This window comes from Colias croceus, chromosome 6 (genome assembly GCF_905220415.1).
Source record: "Colias croceus chromosome 6, ilColCroc2.1".
Classification (NCBI taxonomy): domain Eukaryota; kingdom Metazoa; phylum Arthropoda; class Insecta; order Lepidoptera; family Pieridae; genus Colias; species Colias croceus.
In genome coordinates, this window is record NC_059542.1 from 5,952,557 (window position 1) to 5,973,782 (window position 21,226).

General features: G+C 36.0%; 1 protein-coding gene across 2 annotated transcripts; it reads right to left on the bottom strand.

Moving 5' to 3' along the window:
- Positions 1-1,951: 1,951 nt before the first annotated feature.
- On the bottom strand, positions 1,952-19,367 carry LOC123692927 (rapamycin-insensitive companion of mTOR). Of its 2 annotated transcripts, none has more exons than XM_045637801.1 (24): positions 19,160-19,367; positions 18,745-19,015; positions 16,072-16,203; positions 15,679-15,911; positions 15,335-15,557; positions 14,056-14,209; positions 13,699-13,803; positions 13,489-13,614; positions 12,756-13,421; positions 12,486-12,671; positions 12,198-12,406; positions 11,409-11,799; positions 10,995-11,218; positions 9,505-9,688; positions 8,316-8,580; positions 7,636-8,194; positions 7,333-7,448; positions 7,070-7,160; positions 6,770-6,916; positions 5,893-6,066; positions 5,309-5,451; positions 4,774-5,127; positions 4,369-4,487; positions 1,952-3,880 (listed from the first exon to the last, which is right to left on the bottom strand). In XM_045637801.1, exons 1-24 carry the CDS (start codon positions 19,194-19,196, stop codon positions 3,653-3,655), a joined length of 5,337 nt encoding a protein of 1,778 aa, XP_045493757.1. In that variant the 5' UTR covers positions 19,197-19,367; the 3' UTR covers positions 1,952-3,652. The 2 variants fall into 2 exon arrangements, with proteins under 2 accessions (XP_045493757.1, XP_045493756.1); XM_045637800.1 differs by having other exon boundaries at positions 5,872-6,066.
- Positions 19,368-21,226: the final 1,859 nt, after the last annotated feature.

The window sequence follows — 21,226 nt, forward strand, 5'->3', positions numbered from 1 at the left end:
ATCTTCATATTATACGCTTTAAGCAATAGGTATATGCGATTTTTCAAGCATGTTACTCATAATATGGAAAAAGCCATTTTATTTGTATTTGAATATTAAGTATGTATTTATTCATCACATCACATTTCAATAAAATAAATACGTCCATATGAACATTATCAAAAGTAGTAATAAAAGTAAATGACACAGTCTGAACGAAATGAAATAAAAAGTACACGAATATTACTAACTTTTATTGTAGGAGGTATCCCAGAAAAATACAAAAAAAATATTTTAGAACTTTAGACGGCGTAATAAATACCAATGTCCATGCAAAGTTTCATCTTTCTAGCCATATCCGGTTCGATGGTAAAGTGAGGATTGACTGACGGACGAACGGAAATAACGAAACTATAGAGATTACGAATACGGAACCATAGAATTGGAAATAACAAAAAAATAAACATTGAAATAATAAAAAATGCCATTTGTGCAGTTGTGTAAAAGTTTAATATAATCAGGTTATTTCTCATCTCATTTCAAATTATACTTAGAAAAATATTTTTTTATCAACATCGATAGATATGAAGTAAAATCACGTCACTAAAACAGTCGTAAAATTTTACGACCTTTTGTGAGCGACGAGTTGCGTATTTAAATTCAACTCTATCGCTGAGTCTATAAAGACGTAATTTGTATTTCTTTCCATCATAGACTGTTGGGGATAACGCATCAAATATCAATGATCGAATAAACATGACTCGATTATTTGTCTTGCTCAGTTTTATGAAAGCATAAGATTTTTCGATTCGAATAATATTATACCTCGGCAAAAGGGGAAACGCCTGCGTGTGTTATCCATTACATAATGATCTAGAATCTAGATCATTATGTAATGGATAAGATTCTAGAGTCTAGACTATAGTTGTTGAGATATTAGTAATTATTACTTGCTTTGTGGCGCAGACTTGGGGTAGGGATTTTTTGTCCGCTAAAACAGATCACTTAAAATAATATCGAGTAACGCAAAAGAAGGATTAAAAGTACCGCGTACAAAATCTGTCTGCTCTCTGCATGCAGAGAGCAGACCGATCAATAAGGGGGAGTCCCCGATAAAAATATAACACCTGTGACTATACTATGAAGTTTCTTGCCGGTTCTTCTCCATAGACTTTAAATTCAACCTAGAAAGGTTTTATTCCTTAGAAAATGATTTTATATGTCTACCTTCAACAATAAAATCGCCGTCCCCGGAGAATAAAATGATAATCGCTATTACCATAGTTTTATTGTTATTCGATATTTGAAGCCTACGTAGCCTTAATACATCTATACAATTTTTTTTTGTAATTTTTCTCCTGTAATCCACAAAGTTATAACTTAATACAATAATATTCACTGCTTTTTCCCAGAACATATTCGTACTAGAAAAAAATTTTTTATCCTTGTTATCTCTGTTAGCTACCACAATCGAGACTTTCGTACACGAAATTATTCGGTGTCTCATCAAAATAAAGCTACAAACGGAAAATTAGCTTGATAGTATGTATCCTGAACTAGAAGACTGATTTTTATTACTTTTTATTGTCTTCATTTTTTATGTAATAATAGTTGATTACTCTAATATTGTTTTTTTAAAAAACCCCAGAATAAAAGTTCATTGGATATTATCCATTAATGCATGTCCAATATAAACGAGAATAAAATGATAAGTGTGTATTAGTAAATTTACATTTCAGTCAAATGCTACTAACTTTTTAAATTTTAATTATCTTCAGTTCTCTTAAAAGTTATTAAAAATATTTTGAAACATAATAAAAGGTTAAAAAATTAGCTACCACTGAGCCTTTTTTTATCTCTCTACGTCTATTGCTTTGCGAGTTATTTGGGTTGCGAGTTGGGGATTTGTTTCTAACACTATTTATAGTGTATAGTTAGGGTAGGCCACTAGTTCTAAAATGAAAAACAGTCCTTAGGTTGTATAAAATTATATTATACTATACTGTGTAATGGGTGAGATGTAACTGCACTATGATAATATTAATATAATATGGAGTCGGTAAAGTCTTTAATTAATATTATTATAAATTTAAAAAGGAACTGGCTCAATGGCACTAATATCAAATGAACTGCAACTTATACATTATAAATATAAACTTTCATAATGAAAACAGCAAAAAAACTTTTAGACTATTACGTATTTCAATTCGGAATATGTTTTAATAGTTTTGTTATATAAAACTATGTTTGTCTTTAATCTACACAGACCAACATTCTTTACTGACTAACCTTTAAGCAAATTGTTTCAAAATAAACACAAGGAAAGGACCTAGATAATTTTAATAAATGCACCTTATTTCGAGAAATATAACAATTTGCTAGGTTATTTGAAAATACTGCTATGTAATTTTGTAATTATTCATGATAAGATATTATTGTATACTGTAAAGTGTAAATGGATCAGCAAATGATTACTCAGCCATAGCTAACTATCTAGCTTTTATCTCGAAACATCAACAATAAATCATTTGTCAAACATATTGATACCCGAATATTTTATGTTACGATTAATACTTATAATTATAATTAAATATCCTTTAAAGATAAAGAAATAACAGATGTTGATAACCAATAAAGGATTATAGAAAATTAAATGCTGACAGTTATAAAATTGAACACAATGGCGTCATATAATTTGTTTTATCAATTAATTATGGGAGACATTGTTAAGGTGGGATAAGTATATCACTAGGTAATATAAGCTATAGGGAAACATATGTACATTTAATATTAGAAATCTTGTCATATACTGTATTGGAGATATTATTCAAATTTGGCGGTGGTGGCTATGTGTATCTTGGACGAACAGTGAATGCTAATTTCAGTTAAACATGCTGACCAAAGGACAAGTTACAATAATATATTCCAAAGTTGTGGTTAGCATTGTAATTTTGCAATTGAAGTTGTTGAAATAAAGTGTCATTCTTAATAGACAACTAACTTAAAATTACTCAAAATTAGAATATCAATCACACATACAATCATACGCTAATACACCATTCCGAAATACGATCATATTCATTAAATAACAAAAGAATAAATAAAACTTTAAGCATATTATGTAAGCTTACAGCCAATTATCAAGTTTTCAATGGATAACATAGGTTGTTAATCTAAAGATTCTATTCCTATGACATATTTATTATTTACATATAAGGCGTAAGTTTGATATTATATTAAGAATACAATTAATCTTCCAAAGGAATTATTTTAGAACGATATCATAGTATTAAATATTTACCATAAGGATGATTACACTCAAATGAACACCTCGTAATGTAAGATTTTTTTCGGTTTTCGATTTAAATATTACCCACGATCATCGCGTACAATATGCGCATCACGAAACGACAGTTTACATTCGAAAATCCATTAGATTTCCATTCAACAAGAGTTCGTTACGCTACCATAAATTAAAAACCGTTCTATATAAGTATACATCGTTTCTATCGTCTAAAATATATTTGTCACGGAAAGGAACATAATATTGTATACACTAAAACCGTATCGAGTAGAGCAGCACTGGAAGGTGGCTCCGAAACGAATGACCGCACACGGAAATACAATTATTCTATAAGGCATGCGGGTACAACACGCTATGTGTGAAAGGTTGCTATGTGTCGATGTTCGGTGGTAGCGTGGGCGTGTGTCTGGCGAGGATGTTGGCGGGTTCGGCGTTGAACAACTCGAAGTTGGTGTCGAGGAAGAGTTCTTGTAGGAAGCGTCGTGCGCACAGCATGTAGGTGTCGCGCGCGAGCAGAGCGCACACGTCCGAGTACACGCACGCGCTGCGGAACACGTCCGGGTGCCGCTGCTTCAGGGACAGCAGCGCGGACCGCGTCTGAAAGTGTTTATTTATTTTTTATTAAAGTGAAACTTTTATTACATCGTCTCAAACTTTTTGGTCTGTGTAGCAGTGAAGCAGTGTTCGGAACCGTTCGAACAGTTTCACTTTTACCGTGGTTTCATAAAACCACACAACATTTTTTTAAGTATAGAAGGCGTTTTGACAAAATATTATCTATAAACATTCAAACATAATAGTTGGAAAAACAACGACACAATACATACTTATGCTAATTTTAATGGTTCTCTTTTTATTTCAATTATACTAGTATTTGAGCTAGCGCGCAAGAGCAACTTTTGTCTCCGCAACTATATTGCTTCTCCCATCAACTCTATGGGCTAGTAAGAAAGTGCGCGCACGTAGCGACGCAACTTTCTATAGAGTTGATGGGAGAGACAAAATAGTTGCGGAGACAAAAGTTGCTCTTGCGCGCTAGCTCTTAGGATAATACTTAGTTTGTAGTATAAAATATTTTTACAAACCTGTTTTAAATGTATGGGGTTGGACATAAACAGCACGTTGTGTAAGAGTTGAGCCTGGGGCGTCGGCTCGGGCGGGGCGGGGCTGCTGCGGTCTTCCGCCGCACTCACGCCTTCCATGTCTTTATAAAATAAAACATAATATTATGTTATTTTAAATTAAATAAGTAATTAAAGACATAATGTTTTTAAGGTATTCATTCTTATGATATGTATGATATCCATATCATCATTTTCAAAACAAAAAATTCTTAATAAAATTTAATAATTTAAGAGGTCACTGAAATGTAGCAAGCGAAATAAAAAAAGTTGTGGTGTACTGAATTTACAAATATCCATAGCTTTTAATCCAATAACGATCACATGTAAACTTTCTAATGCGTAGTTCTAAAACATATAAAAATATACCTGCAAAAAACGCTTCGCGTAGCTCATGAGAAGACGGCGGCCTAGTCCGAACGCAGGCCAGGCAATCCCTCGTAGCGTGCCTCCATTTGCTCGGCTTACTCTCCGCTCGGCTCAACGTGCCCACCAGCGTGCTGCCCACCGCAGTACTAGAGCTAACATCTTTAACCAACGCCGGTTCCACAGTCTCTGTATCCTTAGCAATAATGTGATTCTTGTCATCTGTGATGTTGGGTTTTGCGAGTTCTTCCGTAGATTTCTCTTCTATAATTTTGGACGTTTCCATTCCGTCGTGGAGCGCCGATTTCGTGATTGCTATGGGCAGCGGTCGATGCGCGACCGTTGTTGATGTGATATCTGTTGTATTTATTGTTCGTGTTATTATAAATAAAATAGATATAGATAAAATAACTTATTAAGGTAAGGTAACGTAGTATGTACTAACAGATAAAAATTGATTAATCCAGTAAAACATTTCGTTTTGTACTTATCAAAACAGTTTATAAATGGGAAAAATACACTAAATTTTAATAAATACCTTTATTGGTTATATTTTGACTATCGGGTGTGGCACGGGACTTGTTGTCGGTGCTCGCAATACTTGAGTCGAGGAATGACGGCACTCGTGTTCGACTAGGAACTATTTTGTCACCATTAACATTTTCAGGTTTTATGTCCTCGCTGAAATAAAATGATAATTTCAATTATTATAGACAAAAAGCTCTGCTTCATTCTTCCTTAATTTAGCAGTAAAAAAGTTGCAAAATTCGAGCTAAATTGAACTCCGTGTCTTTTTTCAGACATGCATTACACAATATTTAAGTGAAGCAACGTGTATGCAAACCGGGATGAGTCAACGACAAGGTGCGTAGTACGTATTTAACTATTTCGTGTTAACCTAAGCCATGATTGTTTTTTCAAAGGAATCAATTTTCAAGGAACAAATTTTTTTCAAGCTATGAGAATAATTTTAGAAATGTAATGTTGCAGTTTTAATTTTCACAAAAATCGGTTTCATGAGTACAGCGTCCATTCTTCATAGTTTCTAAATTCACCTAACACGACTAAATAAATGCAGCATGTAAACATCGATATACTGACGTGACCAGTGACAATACTGACTCGGGGAAGACATCGGCGAGGTGCAGCGGCAGGCAGATGCCCATGTAGTGGGGCGGGGGCGAGTGCGGTGCGCGGGGCGCGCGCGGGGCGGGGCGCGCGGCCCCCCCGCACCCCGCCGCGCCCCGCCCCGCGCGCTCCGCCTGCCACAGCGGCCGCCAGTCGTCCTCCACCACGCTGGGGAATCACTAATATTACAGACCAATTTTCACACGGCTCGATCTGATCCCATACTAAGCTTTCGCTTGTGTTATGGAAACCAGATGGCTGATAAACATACATATATAATTTTAAATACTTAAACTGGAACTCCAAACATTTATTTATTCAATTAGACTTATTTAGAGGCACTTTCGAATCGTCATTACATATTTTTAACATTTACCACTTTAAATACATATAATATAGATAATTTACACCCCAAGCAAACACCTATGTTCATCGCACAAATATTCGCCCTGGGTGGGAATCGAACCCTCTGGCTTGAAAGGCAGAGCCAATACCAACCAAGGCGACCGGTCGTCAAAATAATGTAATATAAACATGTGAAGCGAAATATCTGTACCCCTTTTGCCGCCTGAACTCGCGCCACTCGTTTGAGGCATTCACTAAATGGCGTTTGTAACTTATAATTTAAATTAATTATGGTCAAATTTAAATCACTTATAAACGATGACAAAATTTACATTTATTTATAAACTAGTTAAAACTCGTTCCTATACTCTGTAGTATCTGAGTAAACTGTAATCCTAACAGTATCTATCACATTTGTTTTTTGTATGAAAGAGTATCTTATATCTATTCTTAATATAAAATCTGCAATACAAACAAAACCTTTTTATTCAACTGTCTTAAACGCAACTGGTTTCTTATATCTCACCTGAGTTTAGCCATTCGTTCTCTATGAATTTTCGATTTCTCCCGCATCGACGAGTAGGGTTTGCCTCGCCTACTAAAGTCCGGTAAGAGCCACACGAGTTCATCAATATCACTTGAACTCGTGGCTGCGCCCTCTGATACGTGCGGTCTGTAAATCATTCTAATATATTAAACACCATAAATACAGAGAAAAAAGGCAAAAATTGCATAGTAATAATAGAATAACTTTGAAAGAATAGTTATAACTATATAATATGTATATAGCTACTAAGCTATATACATATTATTTAATTGAACTTACCGTCTATGTTTATTCAACGACTGTATAGTAGCGTATCCAGACATATCCAGTTGTGTTGGAGGAGAACTCGCCGCATCAGGCCCAGTAAAACCTGATGAAAATTATACATTCCATAAATACCCGGACTCAAGCGAGAAATATAAGTCAAACATAAAAAAAATATTGTGCAAATATTATAAAAAAAACCTAAAAATTTATAATTTAATAACACTTTCAAGAATAAGTATGTAATTATATTAAATAAAGAGTAAAAAAGATCTTACTAGAAGTCGATATGCGTCTTTGTGTCTCGGCCAGACGCGGCCGGTGAGGGACACTGCTCTTCATTCCGTACAAACTCGAAGAACTGGGGATGGGGCTTAGTGTTAACACGCGATCTCTGAAACAAAAAAAAATTTAACATGTCATAACTGATACAATACAGATAAAAAATTGGTAGAAATATCAATTTAGAATGAAAAACTTAACATACACATAACACACAATATTAAATGACGGAGAGTAAGTTAAGAACATGTAAAAGAAAAATCTAATAAAAATTGTTTATAATCGAACATTTTACTTACGGAATAGCGTATTTCCCTAAGAAGGAATCGCAGCTACTAACACCACTCGTGCTTGATTCGCTGGTGTTCCTCACCCTCCCTTCGTGAGCTTGATCGAGCGAGTTCATTCGTCCTAACAGTCTATTTTCCATATGCATTTTATGCCCAGTTCGTTCGTATGTGGAACAATCTCGAAGAATATCAACTGTCCTTGATTCCGTTAACGATCTCTCGTGAGAACTAGAACAGCCTTGTGAAGGAAGTGTGTGGGATTTTCTTTTGTCTGGTTCGCGTCTATCGAAACTAATTTTATGATCTACGACATCTTGATCTTTTTCTTCGATACAAATAGCGCCAATCGTCTTGTTCAATCTAGCCGATTCTGAGTGCAAACTTTCCGCAGTACTTTGATCTGTGTGATCTGAATGTTCGCTCAAATCAATGTCAAATGCATTGAATCTTCGATCAGGCGACGTAACGTAAAAGTGGGATTTTTCAGAGAGATCTGTTCCGATTGCATAATTATCGTCTGATATGACTGGAAACTGGTCATGTCTCGTATGTCGCACGCAAAACCAACCTGTAATGCGATTAATATATTTTATCCCATAAAAATAATCGATAATTTAGAATGAAACGATGAAAAGTTATTGTTAATTATTTTGTCGAGCAGGAACTATTATAAAATTATTTGTCCTTACCTAACTCTGCAAGCAAGTTAGCGCCATCGTATGTGCTACCGATAAGACCAAGAACATAGAAAGCCGTCGCTCGCACTGAATAAACGGGGCAATATTTCGCTAGTCTCACAATATGTACGGGCACAGAATCTTCCAGAAAATTATTGCTTAAATTCATGACAAGTTGTAGGCCGTGTGGGGTGACAGCAGCACTGCCGACTGCCCATAGAGATGCTTTAAGATCCATCACTTCTTGTTCATTTGAACACATTTTCCGTTGTAAAATCTGTTGAACGAATATAAGTCTTTGTTTCATAGGTTTAGACATTCGACCAACTCGAAAGACCATTCAATTATGAAAATGACAAAAAATATCATCATACAGTTACAACTTTACTCTGTGGAACCTAGTCTTTCTTAAATAGATTTTAGTGGCAATATTATATTAAGTAAGGGTATGTAGTTAAAAATAAATTGTATAAAATTATAAAAATGAAATATAAACAAAAACTTTTAAGTAAATGTAATAAGACTTACACACAGAGGGTAAAACGGCAAATATTTTGAGAGTATGTATGATTTAGTTATAACAGAATATAGGACAGGAGAATGGCATAATACATCATCATACACATCATACGTCATATACAGGGTGTCCCACTATTGGTATACTAAGCGCGAAGGGACTTGTAGTTTTGCATACACTGATCACGTAAAAAATACTTAAAACAATAAAATAATGACAAAAATTTTTTGCGCAGCCGGCATATAACGCTTCTCTAATGTGAGCATTTTGTCTATGAAAACAATATTAAAGGATAGCTCACGTGCGGGTGCTCAAAGCTGGGCGGGTTGCTTGTTAGAGGTGTACACATAGAGTTTTAAGAATTCATCTGTTTGAAAAAAAATGCGTTTGGAATTTTATAAGTATTTTTTACGTACTCAGCGTCTGCAAAACTACAACCTCCTTTGAGCTTAGTATACCAACAGTGGGGACACCCTGCAATGCAAGTAAATACTTGGTACAAGGTAAATCCATACTAATATTATAAATGCGAAAGTAACTGTATGTCTGTTACTCAATCAGGCCTACACTACTGAACCAATTTGCATGAAATTTGGTATGGTCATTGATACCCGATAAAGGGCATAGGCTACGTTTTATTGCGAAATATGTACCACGGGCGAAGCCGGGGCGGACCACTAGTACCTTGTAATGTTGCGGCAATGCAGCTGACAACAAGGCCCGTGCGAATGGCGGCGCAGTGGCGGCAGCGGGGGCGGCCAGCGCGGCGAGCGCGGCCAGCGCGTGCGGCGGCAGGCGCGCGCCGCGCCGCGTGCCCCGCGCGCGCCGCACCAGCGCGTGCACTTCTGCTTCCACTAGCCGCACGTACCTACCGCATACAAGCCCACACATAATCACTCGACTCCTTTCATGTTCATAAGTAACTTAAGATACCTATTAGTTAATTTCTTTTATATTATCTATGTCCTAATTTAAAAAAACAAATTCGTTGACTTAATTATTGTGATGACCACCTGAGATGTTTTTTTTTTTTCATATTATATACATTATATGGGGAAGGAACTGTCATCTTTAATACAGGTTACCTTCTCGGTAACCTAGCAAAGATGCCAGTCTCGAACCGATGATTGATACATACCTATCACTAAACATAATATGTACAACACCTAATGTATTTAGCTCTAAGATTAGGTTAAGTTTGATTGAATAAACGAATTTGAATTTGAATTGAATTTGAAAACTTGACTATACAATCTTAACTCAATTGTTTTATTTTACCTTAGAGAACAACGTTTGTTCCAAAATATGATTTTTTTAATCACTACATAGTATAAAACAAAGTCGCTTTCTCTGTCCCTATATCTCTATATCCCTATGTCCCTTTGTATGCTTAAATCTTTAAAACTACGCAACGGATATTGATGCGGTTTTTTTTAATAGATAAAGTGATTCAAGAGGAAGCTTTTAGTATATACATAATTTATTAAATTTTAGACAAAGAGGGCGAAGCCGCGGGCGGTAAGCTAGTTTAAATTATATAATTATTTTCACAAAGCAAACAACTAATGACCTATTGAACCCCATAATTTGATGAGGCTAGTTTTACATAGGTACTGTTTATATTTTGTGAGGTTCTAAAAATTAGCCAAGTCAAATTATAAGGTTCAATAGGTCATTAGTTGTTTGCTTTGTGAAAATAATTATATTATTTAAATTAAAAAAGTCAATAAACGTTGTTCTCTAAGGAAAAATAAAACAATTGAGTTTTCAGTTCACCTAAGAACTAAATACATCTTTGTAAATAAATTTCTAGATTGTCTACAGAACTCTGCACACATTTAGATCTCATTTCTTTTTTCGGCTAATTAAGTCAACGATTGAACTCGGCTCCAATTTTTATATTTATGTTTTTGGTGGGATTACGCATACACTAATGGATCTATTTAAAAAAAAATCTCATCCTGAACGCGAAATTGCATTCACACATTCGCGTGTGTGTCAGTGTCAAATGTGTGTAGAGTCTATTAACAAATGAAATTCTGGAACTATCTGTATCAATTTTAAAAAGTGTTATAAACAATAACTTTTTAGTAATATCGTTTAACTTTTAATAAAAAACATTGAATAAAAATATATTGCCATTCACTTTTCTCTAAGTGTCAAATTATATTTACCTGTAGTTATACGATTTATCCCAGTACTGCAAATGCTTATTAATAAAGGAGATTGCATCATCGTGTTGTTGGTATCTAGTTGCAGCTATTTGCAACGCCAACCACAGCAAATACGCTCTGTCTCCAGCAGCAGATGTTTCCACAGATGCGGGTTCACTGTTCTTTCCAAAACCACAGCTTTCTCCCAATGTATCGCGTAAACCCATCATTTTTTCTTGGTATATCTGTTACATTTCGTCAAATATTATAAAGCATTCCTTCGTTAAAGAAATTAAAATTGATAATCGTTTATAACAGAAAAAAATCATGCAATATGTCATTATTAAACAGCTAAAAGGAATAATAACAAATTATTAATAGACCTTCACAAAACATTTAAAAATATTGGATCATACAGTCAGATCCAGGACTCACCGGAACACTGAAGGCTTCTTCCAAAATAGCCAACGCATTCTTAACAACAACTTTTGACTCATCTCTTATCTGTCCCACTAACATTTGCAGGACCCATGTGTCCATATCCACGCCTTCTGAAATCTCTTCATCTGCACGCGAAAGTTTCCAATGTTCTTCTAGTAAATTCTTTTTTAGTTTTGTCTTCCGTCGAACTAATTCTCGCGACTTTCTCGAAGCACGCATTAATACATTTAGGAACTGGGTTGCGTATAATCTTGAAGCCTGATTGTTACATGTTAGGGTTTTGGCGAGAATGTCTCTAGGACACGCATCTAAAGTGTAGTCCAGACTGGATATGACTAATTTGACGTAACAGCTGTGATGCGTCTTTGTGGCTAGTTCTAAAAGGCTAAAATAAATAAAAAATATACGATATTATAAAGTACAAAACAACTGGATAAATGTGTTCTAAGTTTTTCCTGTGATAATTAAAAAAGTACGCGGGTAATTCTACACTAATTATACTTATCCAAACTAAAAGTTTAAGGCTGGTTTCAGAGCTTGACCGATCGTCAGTGCGTACCGTCAGTCCTGACGATACGCATCAACAATAGTATGACTAACACTAATGCGCATGACAATACGCGTGCGTATGGTCGGTCTAGCTATGAACGGTTTTATGAATTTCCATACATATGACAAGCGCGACTGACGTACGCACTGATGGTCGGTCAAGCTCTGCAACAAGCGTTAGAATGAATAATGCAATTGAAAAGTGCAAGGTGATTAAATAAACTCAATACTTACTTTTCATAGAGTTTAGATTTCTTAAAAAGCCTCAGACCCGTATTTGAATGACAAAGTTGTCCAATAAACAAGAAATACATTTGACACATCGTATTACACATATGTTGCGGACTAAAAAGACACTCGTGCGCTTTCTTGCCAGTTTGTATTGCTTCAATTTGACGATTAACATCATTGAAAAAATCTTCCAAAAACTTTTTTGAATCCGTCTAAAATAATAAGCATAATATTTATTTACCACATTTCCACAAATACAACATAAAAGTAAAAATATCAGAAAGCATTTACGTCATTATGTTGCAATAGATGTCTTATAAGCTGACACCCAGCTCTCGTCGCAGAATGGCCATTGCATGTAGTAGATAAGTCTGTGTGAGAGTATTTATTTGACGATGGCTTCAGATAATTTATAATTCTGTTCGCCCATGCCTTGTGACAACTGTCACTTAAATTTAGCAATGGTGTGTCTGTTTCCTGAAATTTTATGTAAAAATTAGTTTTTTCTATCAATATGTTTATGATTAACTTTTTTCAAACAGAATCTGCTTTAAATCATACCTTCAAAATAGTGCGAATAATTTCCCAATTCCACGTATTACCATCTTTCTTTTGCATAACCATTGACGACTTAATTAAATTATCTCTATACCACTCAAACAAATTGAAAAACTTGGCCGACTTTGTCACTTTACTCACTGCGGCATTAGTTCGAGAGGTAACACTTTTACTTTTCACTAACGCACTAACATTCCTCGTCGCTACATCAGCTCGTGATCCGACACTGTGTCTTTGTTTCGGTTCGCTCTCAGTATCGGATTCGTCCAAAAATTCGAAACTGTCTTTGTGAAGTATACTTTGATTCTTAGGCTTAACCATACTTGCGTTGCTTTTCTCTTTTCGACTCTTCGTAACATCTTCCGATCTAATTTTGTAAGCTCCGCTACAATACTGAATAATGTGGTCCAGGAACAGGCTGTTGCTAGCTGGTCTTGCTTCTAACATAGAATGCAATCTTTGTAGAGCAGCTACGGCAGCCAATGCCTGGGGTTTCCCCGCAGACGCTTGCGATACGAGTGCAGGCAACGCGGGAGTTATGTTACAAATTTGCGGTGGTAACAATATGTGTACTAAATGCAATAATTGCCCTAACAATACGGTTGCTCTGACTGATATAAAAGTATCACTTGTGACTATCACTTCAGCTAAACCATCAAGAAGGCCAGCCTGAAAATAGAAATGTATTAATAATTTGCAATTTCCATTTTATTACTAGTAATGTAATATAACTTACCTCTAGGAAACACTGAAGTAATAGAGCAAGATGAATTTCAATTATATCAGGGCCAGTAGCACTTAGGTGAGGTAGAATAGCTATTCCTTCGGCTGCGACAAAATCTTCATTAAGTCGCCAAGAGTCCTAAAAATATTACATAGTTGAAGTGCTTATTACTAAAAAGTAAGTTTTCAAAAAATAAAATTGATTTTGTAGAATATTACATACCTGGAAATCGGACGGATCGACAGCATCCAACGCTACGGAAATCTCATCCGTCCATTCTGGTTGACGCAGTCCCACAAGTTCATAGAGGAGATCCAAAATAGCTTTCTAGAAAATTAAAATACAATGAAATAATTGACTTCAATTTCGTTGTGCATCTTTCATAGAGATAACAATGACTAAAAATAACATTACGTGGCTTGCGTCTGTTTTTCTATAAAACAAATTATTCAAAATAATTGGGGCAAAGTAGATATTATGTCGGCATGTGTCTCAACGAACTCATAAAATATTGCTTCGTGAGGCTGCTCACTTTATGGACCACTCAAAGTCAATAGAATATCGAAGCACGGTACTCACTCGGACCTCTAGACGAGGCAGATGCAGCGAGGCGACGAGCGCGCGCAGGCCGCCCGCCGCGCGCGGGTGGCAGAAGTGCAGCAGGCCCGGCCAGCTGCGCAGCACGCACAGCAGCGCCAGCCGGCTGCACGTGAAGCGCATCTCGCGCTCGTCCCTATGGTACACATTCTCATTCATTACTTTTTATTACTTAGTAGTTAGTGCTGCTCACATCATCTCCACTTGAGTATTTTTTAGTAAACGTTTTTTGGGAAATTTTTATCTTTATCCAAGCAAAGACAAATCCAACTAAAAAATTATTAATCCCACCAAAAAAATAAATGTAAAAATGGGAGCCAAGACCAGTCGTCGACTTAAGTGCCGAAAAAAGAATTGAGATCTAAATGTGTGCCAAGTTCTGTAGGCAGTCCAGAAATTTATTTACACAGATGTATTATAATCTTAGATAAACTGAAAACTCAATTGTTTTATTTTCCCTTACAGAATAACGTTTATTCCAAAATATGACTTTTTTTAATTTGAATAATAGAATTATTTTCATAAAGCAAACAAGTAATGACCTTTCTACCTCAGGAATTGATTCCTTTCCACCCTAGGCTAACAATCTACTATTTTGCTCATATGAATTCAACAGGCGCTAATTTTTACTTTCTTACAAAATTAATGTAATAGAAAAAAATTAAATACACTGTTTTCAGATTTTTTCCTTTGTACACACACTATTACATAGTTGATTACAAAATTTGAACTTTCTAGGTCATCTGGAATTGGGTTAGGTTTTGTATATATCTATAAGTCAGTCATTCTTAAAAATTGTGATTTTTGGATATTAATATCTATGCTACTGTTTAATCTGTATTTATGAAATTTAAGGTTCTTGTTTATCATGGGGTTATTTTTATATTTTCCAAATTTGGTTTGTTTAAGTTAAATATTTTCGAATTATATGGGGGCGAAAAGTGGCTCCAAATGGTTTGTATAATATTACACACGGCTGCTGCTCACCAGTTCTCTTCGCTTGAACTCGGCTTGCTACCGCATGTCTAGATACTCTTCAACCATTCTTGAGTTAAAAGTTGCATAATAAAACCGATTTTTTTTTTACGTTATATATCTCCGATCATTACACTCGATGTAAATGAGATTAATAATGTTACTTGAGAACTTGTATTATACTTGTATTTCTGTAATTTCTAGTCAAAAGATAATAACATTACATGGGCAATAAATATTCATTACAAAAGAAGAAAAATTGCTTAAAAGGACAACATAAACATACCTGCTTGTATCCGTGCCTGCAGGTCGAAAGTGGAAATCACAATATGGAGAATTAAGGCACGTTAAGTCCACTCTTGCAGAATGTCTTGAATGGGGATCATTAATGATGTGCAAAAGTACTCCACAAAGTGCTTCCGCCATTCGTGGTGTAGCACATTCTGCTAATTGGCGAGTTACAGCTGTTACCCCTCCACAGGATATAAATAAATCAGGATTCAACACACCTGGCAATATAAAAAGGAAAATGAGTATAGTAAACGGATTTGCCTATATATTCTTGACAAGTCCATGTTACCAAAACCAAAGTAACTAAGTGTCTAATAAAAAAACTGCTCAACAACTTACATATTTCAGCCAACGTAGCAATAGCTGGTCTAGACAACCGGTCGCCCGTGCCGTCACCCGCACAGCCCGCTCGAGCGACCGCCGCGAGACACCGCAATAAACCTTGCTCGATGTATGCAGCTCTATGCCGTCGCATCGATTGCTCTGTGCCCCCTACTACGGCGATCACCCGTCGAACTACCCTCAATGCTTGCGCACGTTCCTCTTCATTGCGCAACATCAGATCCATTGATCTGGTTCAAGTAGAAATATGCTTAATTTTTTATTTCAAATTGTAGAATCTGAACAGATGCGTGGTTTCCACTTCATAAAAAAATATATACTGGCCGATTTGATAACCTTCTTCTTTTTGAAGTTGGTAAAAAATTAATTTTTAAATTGATAAATTCTTACCTGATTACGAGGAATGGCAATTTGAGTGCATTGAATGAAGCAACATCACTTTCACATCTTATTAAATATCTCAGGACTCGTAAAGCTGTTGCTCGTATGAGCATAGATTCATCAACAAGACTCACACGAATACTGGAAAAATGGAATATTTTTTTAATAGAATAAATAAATATGTTAGAAACATTGCACAAAACATGTTATATGTTATATATTCAATAAAAAAATGTGGATTACATTACTATGTTAATAAATTAATTATTATTTAAAATTTTATAGCTCAAACACATATTGCATAATACAATATCACTATAGAATCAAAAAATTAAATAAATAATGCTGGCTATGAACTTAAATTAAAAAAATATAATGAACTATAAATTTATAAAGAATAGAAAAAATTCGATCACGAGGCGGGACTCGAACCCGCATCCTTCGCGCCATTCCGGGGCGGATGCCTAACCAACTAAAACTTAAGACACATAAAACTGAAAGAATAGAATAAATTCGATTACTCAGGCGGGTCACGAGTGGCTGAGTTGGTTAGGCATCTGCCCCGGAATGGCGTGAAGGATGCGGGTTCGAGTCCCGCCTCGTGATTGAATTTTTTCTATTCTTTATAAATTTATATTTATAAAGCATTGACGGCATCCCAATCTACAGTCATCAAAACAAAACTCTTAGAGAAAAGGCGATTACGACGTATCTGGCAGCAGTCTCACCATCCAACCGATAAGACTGCCTTTAATAAATCTGCAAAACAATTAAAGCAGCTTTTACTAGATTCTGCAAACTCCAACTTTCGTAATACTATAGAAAGAATGTCACCGCAAGGAAAAGGAGATGCTTCGCTCTGGAAAGCTATTAAAACCAACAAAAGGCCACAAGAACATCTGCATCCAATCAAGTCCTCAAATTCATGGGCGCGAACCGACGCTGAAAAAGCAGAAGCATTTGCAAATCATCTAGAGAATGTCTTCAAGCCGAATGATGGTAACGACGAACCTGATGTGATTGACATACTCAGTCAGGATCTTCAGCTCTGCTTACCACTTAAACCCGCATCACCAAAAGAAATCGCTCGCGAAATAAGAAGACTGAATTCCAACAAGGCTCCTGGTTTTGATTTGATCACTCCAAAACATCTAAAAAACTTACCTCGCAAGTGCATAACATTTCTTGCTTCCCTATTCAATGCGATACTCAGATTGTCATATTTTCCGAAGATATGGAAAATCTCGGAAATCATCATGATCCACAAACCTGGAAAATCTCCCCATGAGGCTGCTTCGTACCGTCCCATAAGTCTGACACCGGTTCTCTCGAAACTATGGGAGAAGATATTCGTAGTACGCTTGATGGAGCATATGGACAACTGTGATCTTGTTCCTAGACATCAATTTGGATTTCGAAAGCAGCACTCCACCATAGAGCAGATGCACCGGGTTCACCAAGAGATCCGACGCTGCTTTGAAATGAACCAATACTGCTCGGCGGCTTTTCTGGATGTCCAACAAGCGTTCGACAGAGTGTGGCACAAGGGCTTACTGTGCAAAGTGAAAGATAATCTACCTCATTCTCTTTTTCTTATCATCCAGTCCTACCTCGAAGGGAGACTCTTTCGAGTGAAACAGAGGGATGATAGATCCTCACTTCGCCAAATACATGCCGGCGTTCCACAAGGCTCTGTTCTCGGCCCTGTTCTATACAAAATATTTACTGCGGACCTACCAGTAGCTAGTGACGTAACTGTTGCAACTTATGCTGATGATGTAGCCTACCTTGCTAGAGATGATATCCCAATAGCAGCAAGTGATAAGCTTCAACGCTTACTGGATGTAACCTGTGAATGGATGAGGAAGTGGCGCATCCGTACAAGTGCTCAGAAGTCACACCACATTACATTCACCTTAAGGAGAGGCAACTGCCCCCCAGTCAAATTTGGTGATGATGTGCTGACGGATAGCGAACATGTTAAATACTTGGGCTTCAACCTAGACCGAAGACTCACCTGGGCCACCCACATCAAAAAGAAACGAGACGAAATAAATTTTAAGTTTCGCAACCTGCAGTGGCTTATGGGAAGAAACTCTGTCCTGTCTGTGGACAATAAGCTATTAATCTACAACACCGTTTTAAAACCTATCTGGACCTATGGTGTCCCATTGTGGGGAACTGCCAGTAAAAGTAACATTATGTGCATTCAACGTATCCAGAATCACATACTGCGTACCATCGCAAGCGCCCCCTGGTTTACCAGAAATGTGGAGATCCATGAATATCTGAATGTACCGACCGTTCAAGCTGAAATTGACAAATTTAAAAATAGATATGCCGACCGCCTGTCGCGTCACCCCAATCCCCTTGCCCATGAACTTGTAAAACCTTCCCCCATGACCAAAAGGCTGAAAAGGAAGGATGTTTTCTAGAAGACAGACGAGACGCTGGTCTCGTCGTCTACATAATCTCACGCAGGCACCACATCTGCTTATAGTCTTGCGACTGATTGCAGATTAAACGGCAAAAAAAAAAAAAAAAAAAAAAAAAAAAAAAATATTTATAAAGCATTTAAATGCCATAAAAACCAAAAAAATATGAATATAATGAACTAAACCATTAATATCATTAAAATAATATCCCATAATAACATATGAATGAAAACAGTAAAATACATACCATGACATTAATTCATCCGTTGTAAACCCCAAATTATTTCTAAATTCCTTGCATAAATGAACTAATGCAGTCAAATAAGAAACTCTTAGACTTTCAGAGCTATTTTTTTGAACAGTCCGGAGACCTGACCTAAATTCATTTGTTATACTCTTGGTTGTAGGTGATGCATCATGATGTTTTTTTAAATACAGTCCTTGAATTATATCGATGATATTTTCTTCGGGTGTTTTATTTTTAGTGTCTAACCTATACGATTCACCACCAGTTTTTCCTGAAAATTATTGATTAATAGTTATGAAGATTTCAATAAGTACTGAAACAAAACGTTTTCATAAAAATGAGTTTACTAATTAATAAATTTGTGTGCGAAAACAGTTCTTATTTGTGAGAAATTATGAAGAAAAGGAATATTTACCTTTCCTTCGACTCAATCTATTTTCAAAGGTGGCCATTATAACATTTTTCACGGTATTTACGATGGATTTCGTAACTGTTATATACACCAATAATGATCAGAATATTTTTTTCTTGTTTTCCATATTTTTTGTTCGTGAAATCGAATCGAATCGTCCAAGAATACTTATTTTAAATGTATTTTTTTGGACCGAATCGTGCGACGCATTGTAAATTGACAGTTGACATCTTCAAAGAGTTTATTTTTAATCTGTATTGCATTAGCTGTAGTCACAGGAAAGCGATGCCACTCATTAAACTTGCAATTTGTATTTTTTATGTTTGAATGACCTTTATGATTATTGAAAAAGTATACATACGAGGACAATATAAATTATTAAAATTTAGATGCTAATTAACGTAATAAAATGTTGATAAAATACGAAACCATTTAAAAAATGTATATGTACGATTGTCTTACAGCTAAATCATTATTAATTATTGTGAGTTATAATCATTCAAAATGAATAAAATGTACGAAATAAAATAAAATGTTAAATTATTTGTTACGAGATAATAGATAGAATCATATATATGGAGAATTTGTCATAATAAGTTGCATTACATTTTACACATTCGTGCGAAATGCGAATAGCGAGGCGAATACGAAAACACATAATATTATGTGTCCAAACTGTGGTACAAACAGTATAGTATTGTAGTGTATACCAAAGTGTATACTGTCAGTAGGTAGGTACTCACTTTATCATCCACACATTCGCGTGAGGTTAATCCTGAGGCATAGAGCATTTAATAATCGACTATTACATGCTTTTTATAATGTCCTGTGAGTTAATCGAACGAATACCAACTTGCTGTGATGATTGAACTTGATGTGAACAGTGCAACATAGGTACATAAATCGTTACCTACCAATACCGTGCCTACACCAATATTTGTTGAGTGTTGTCGAAAAGCGAACATGAATATATTAAGTTCCCATTTCAGAGGTATATATATAGGTTTATTCAAAATCTTTGCTCTGGGTAAATAGAAGAATTTTTTAAAAATACCGTCAATAGTCATGGGCCAGTCCATTAGCAGGTAAAAGCTTCTTGCCAATAACCAGCAACAGTTATAACTTTATCATAGTTGAATAATTTGGGAGTCCTTTTCATTATTTTCCACAGAACAATAAAAACTAAGTTAGTTAGTTACTTAGTTTTTATTGTTCTGTGTTATTTTCCATATTAAAATGATACGATAATTAATCTTAAACAATGACCTATTATACTAGTAGACGCGGCATACGCCAACATCATTGCACTAAAAAACAGCGTAAAGGCGGAAACATACTTACGTGTCGTGGCGTGTCGTGGCGCGCCAGGAGCATATCGCTTTCATACATTTAATATGGTTAGGGACATATTTGCGTGTCGTGTCGTGGCGCAACGCGTTCTGTCGTGGCGCGGACTGCTCGCCACCGATTGCGCCAGAGCGGTGGTGGGGATTATGGCGCGACACGGCACAACAGAAAAATGTGTTTCTATACTGGCGCGTGGCTCGTGGCGCAAACATCTAGCGGGAATTCAATTTTAATTTTAAAAATGACTGACGATCTCATAGATTTCTCATTTCTCATCGTCACTCTCCAGTTCTTTAACAAGACGATGAAATTCACCTTTGTCTTGTCTCCCTCTGTTTATAGGGTGAACCTAGTATCTTCTTTTCTTTTTTTTTGCTCTTAAGAAGTTTCATTGCTAAGAGAAATTGAAGGTCTTCATCAAAATCACTATCCGAATCAGAAGAAAACATTTATGTTTGAACGCTGCAAAGGTTCGTCAAGTACTGTTCAGAAATAACGCCAGAGTACGCCACGACACGACACGATAGTGTGCACACTCACCGTCACGACACGCCACGACACGTAAGTATGTTTCCGCCTTAATTAATACATACCTACTTACTAAGGGTGTATTCAGAAAGAAAGCTTGAAACTTATAAGCGCATATCGGTGCTTGTCAATGCTGGTTTTGACAAGCTTGTCAATGCTGGTTTTGACAAGCTGGTTTGAGCATTGACATTCGCC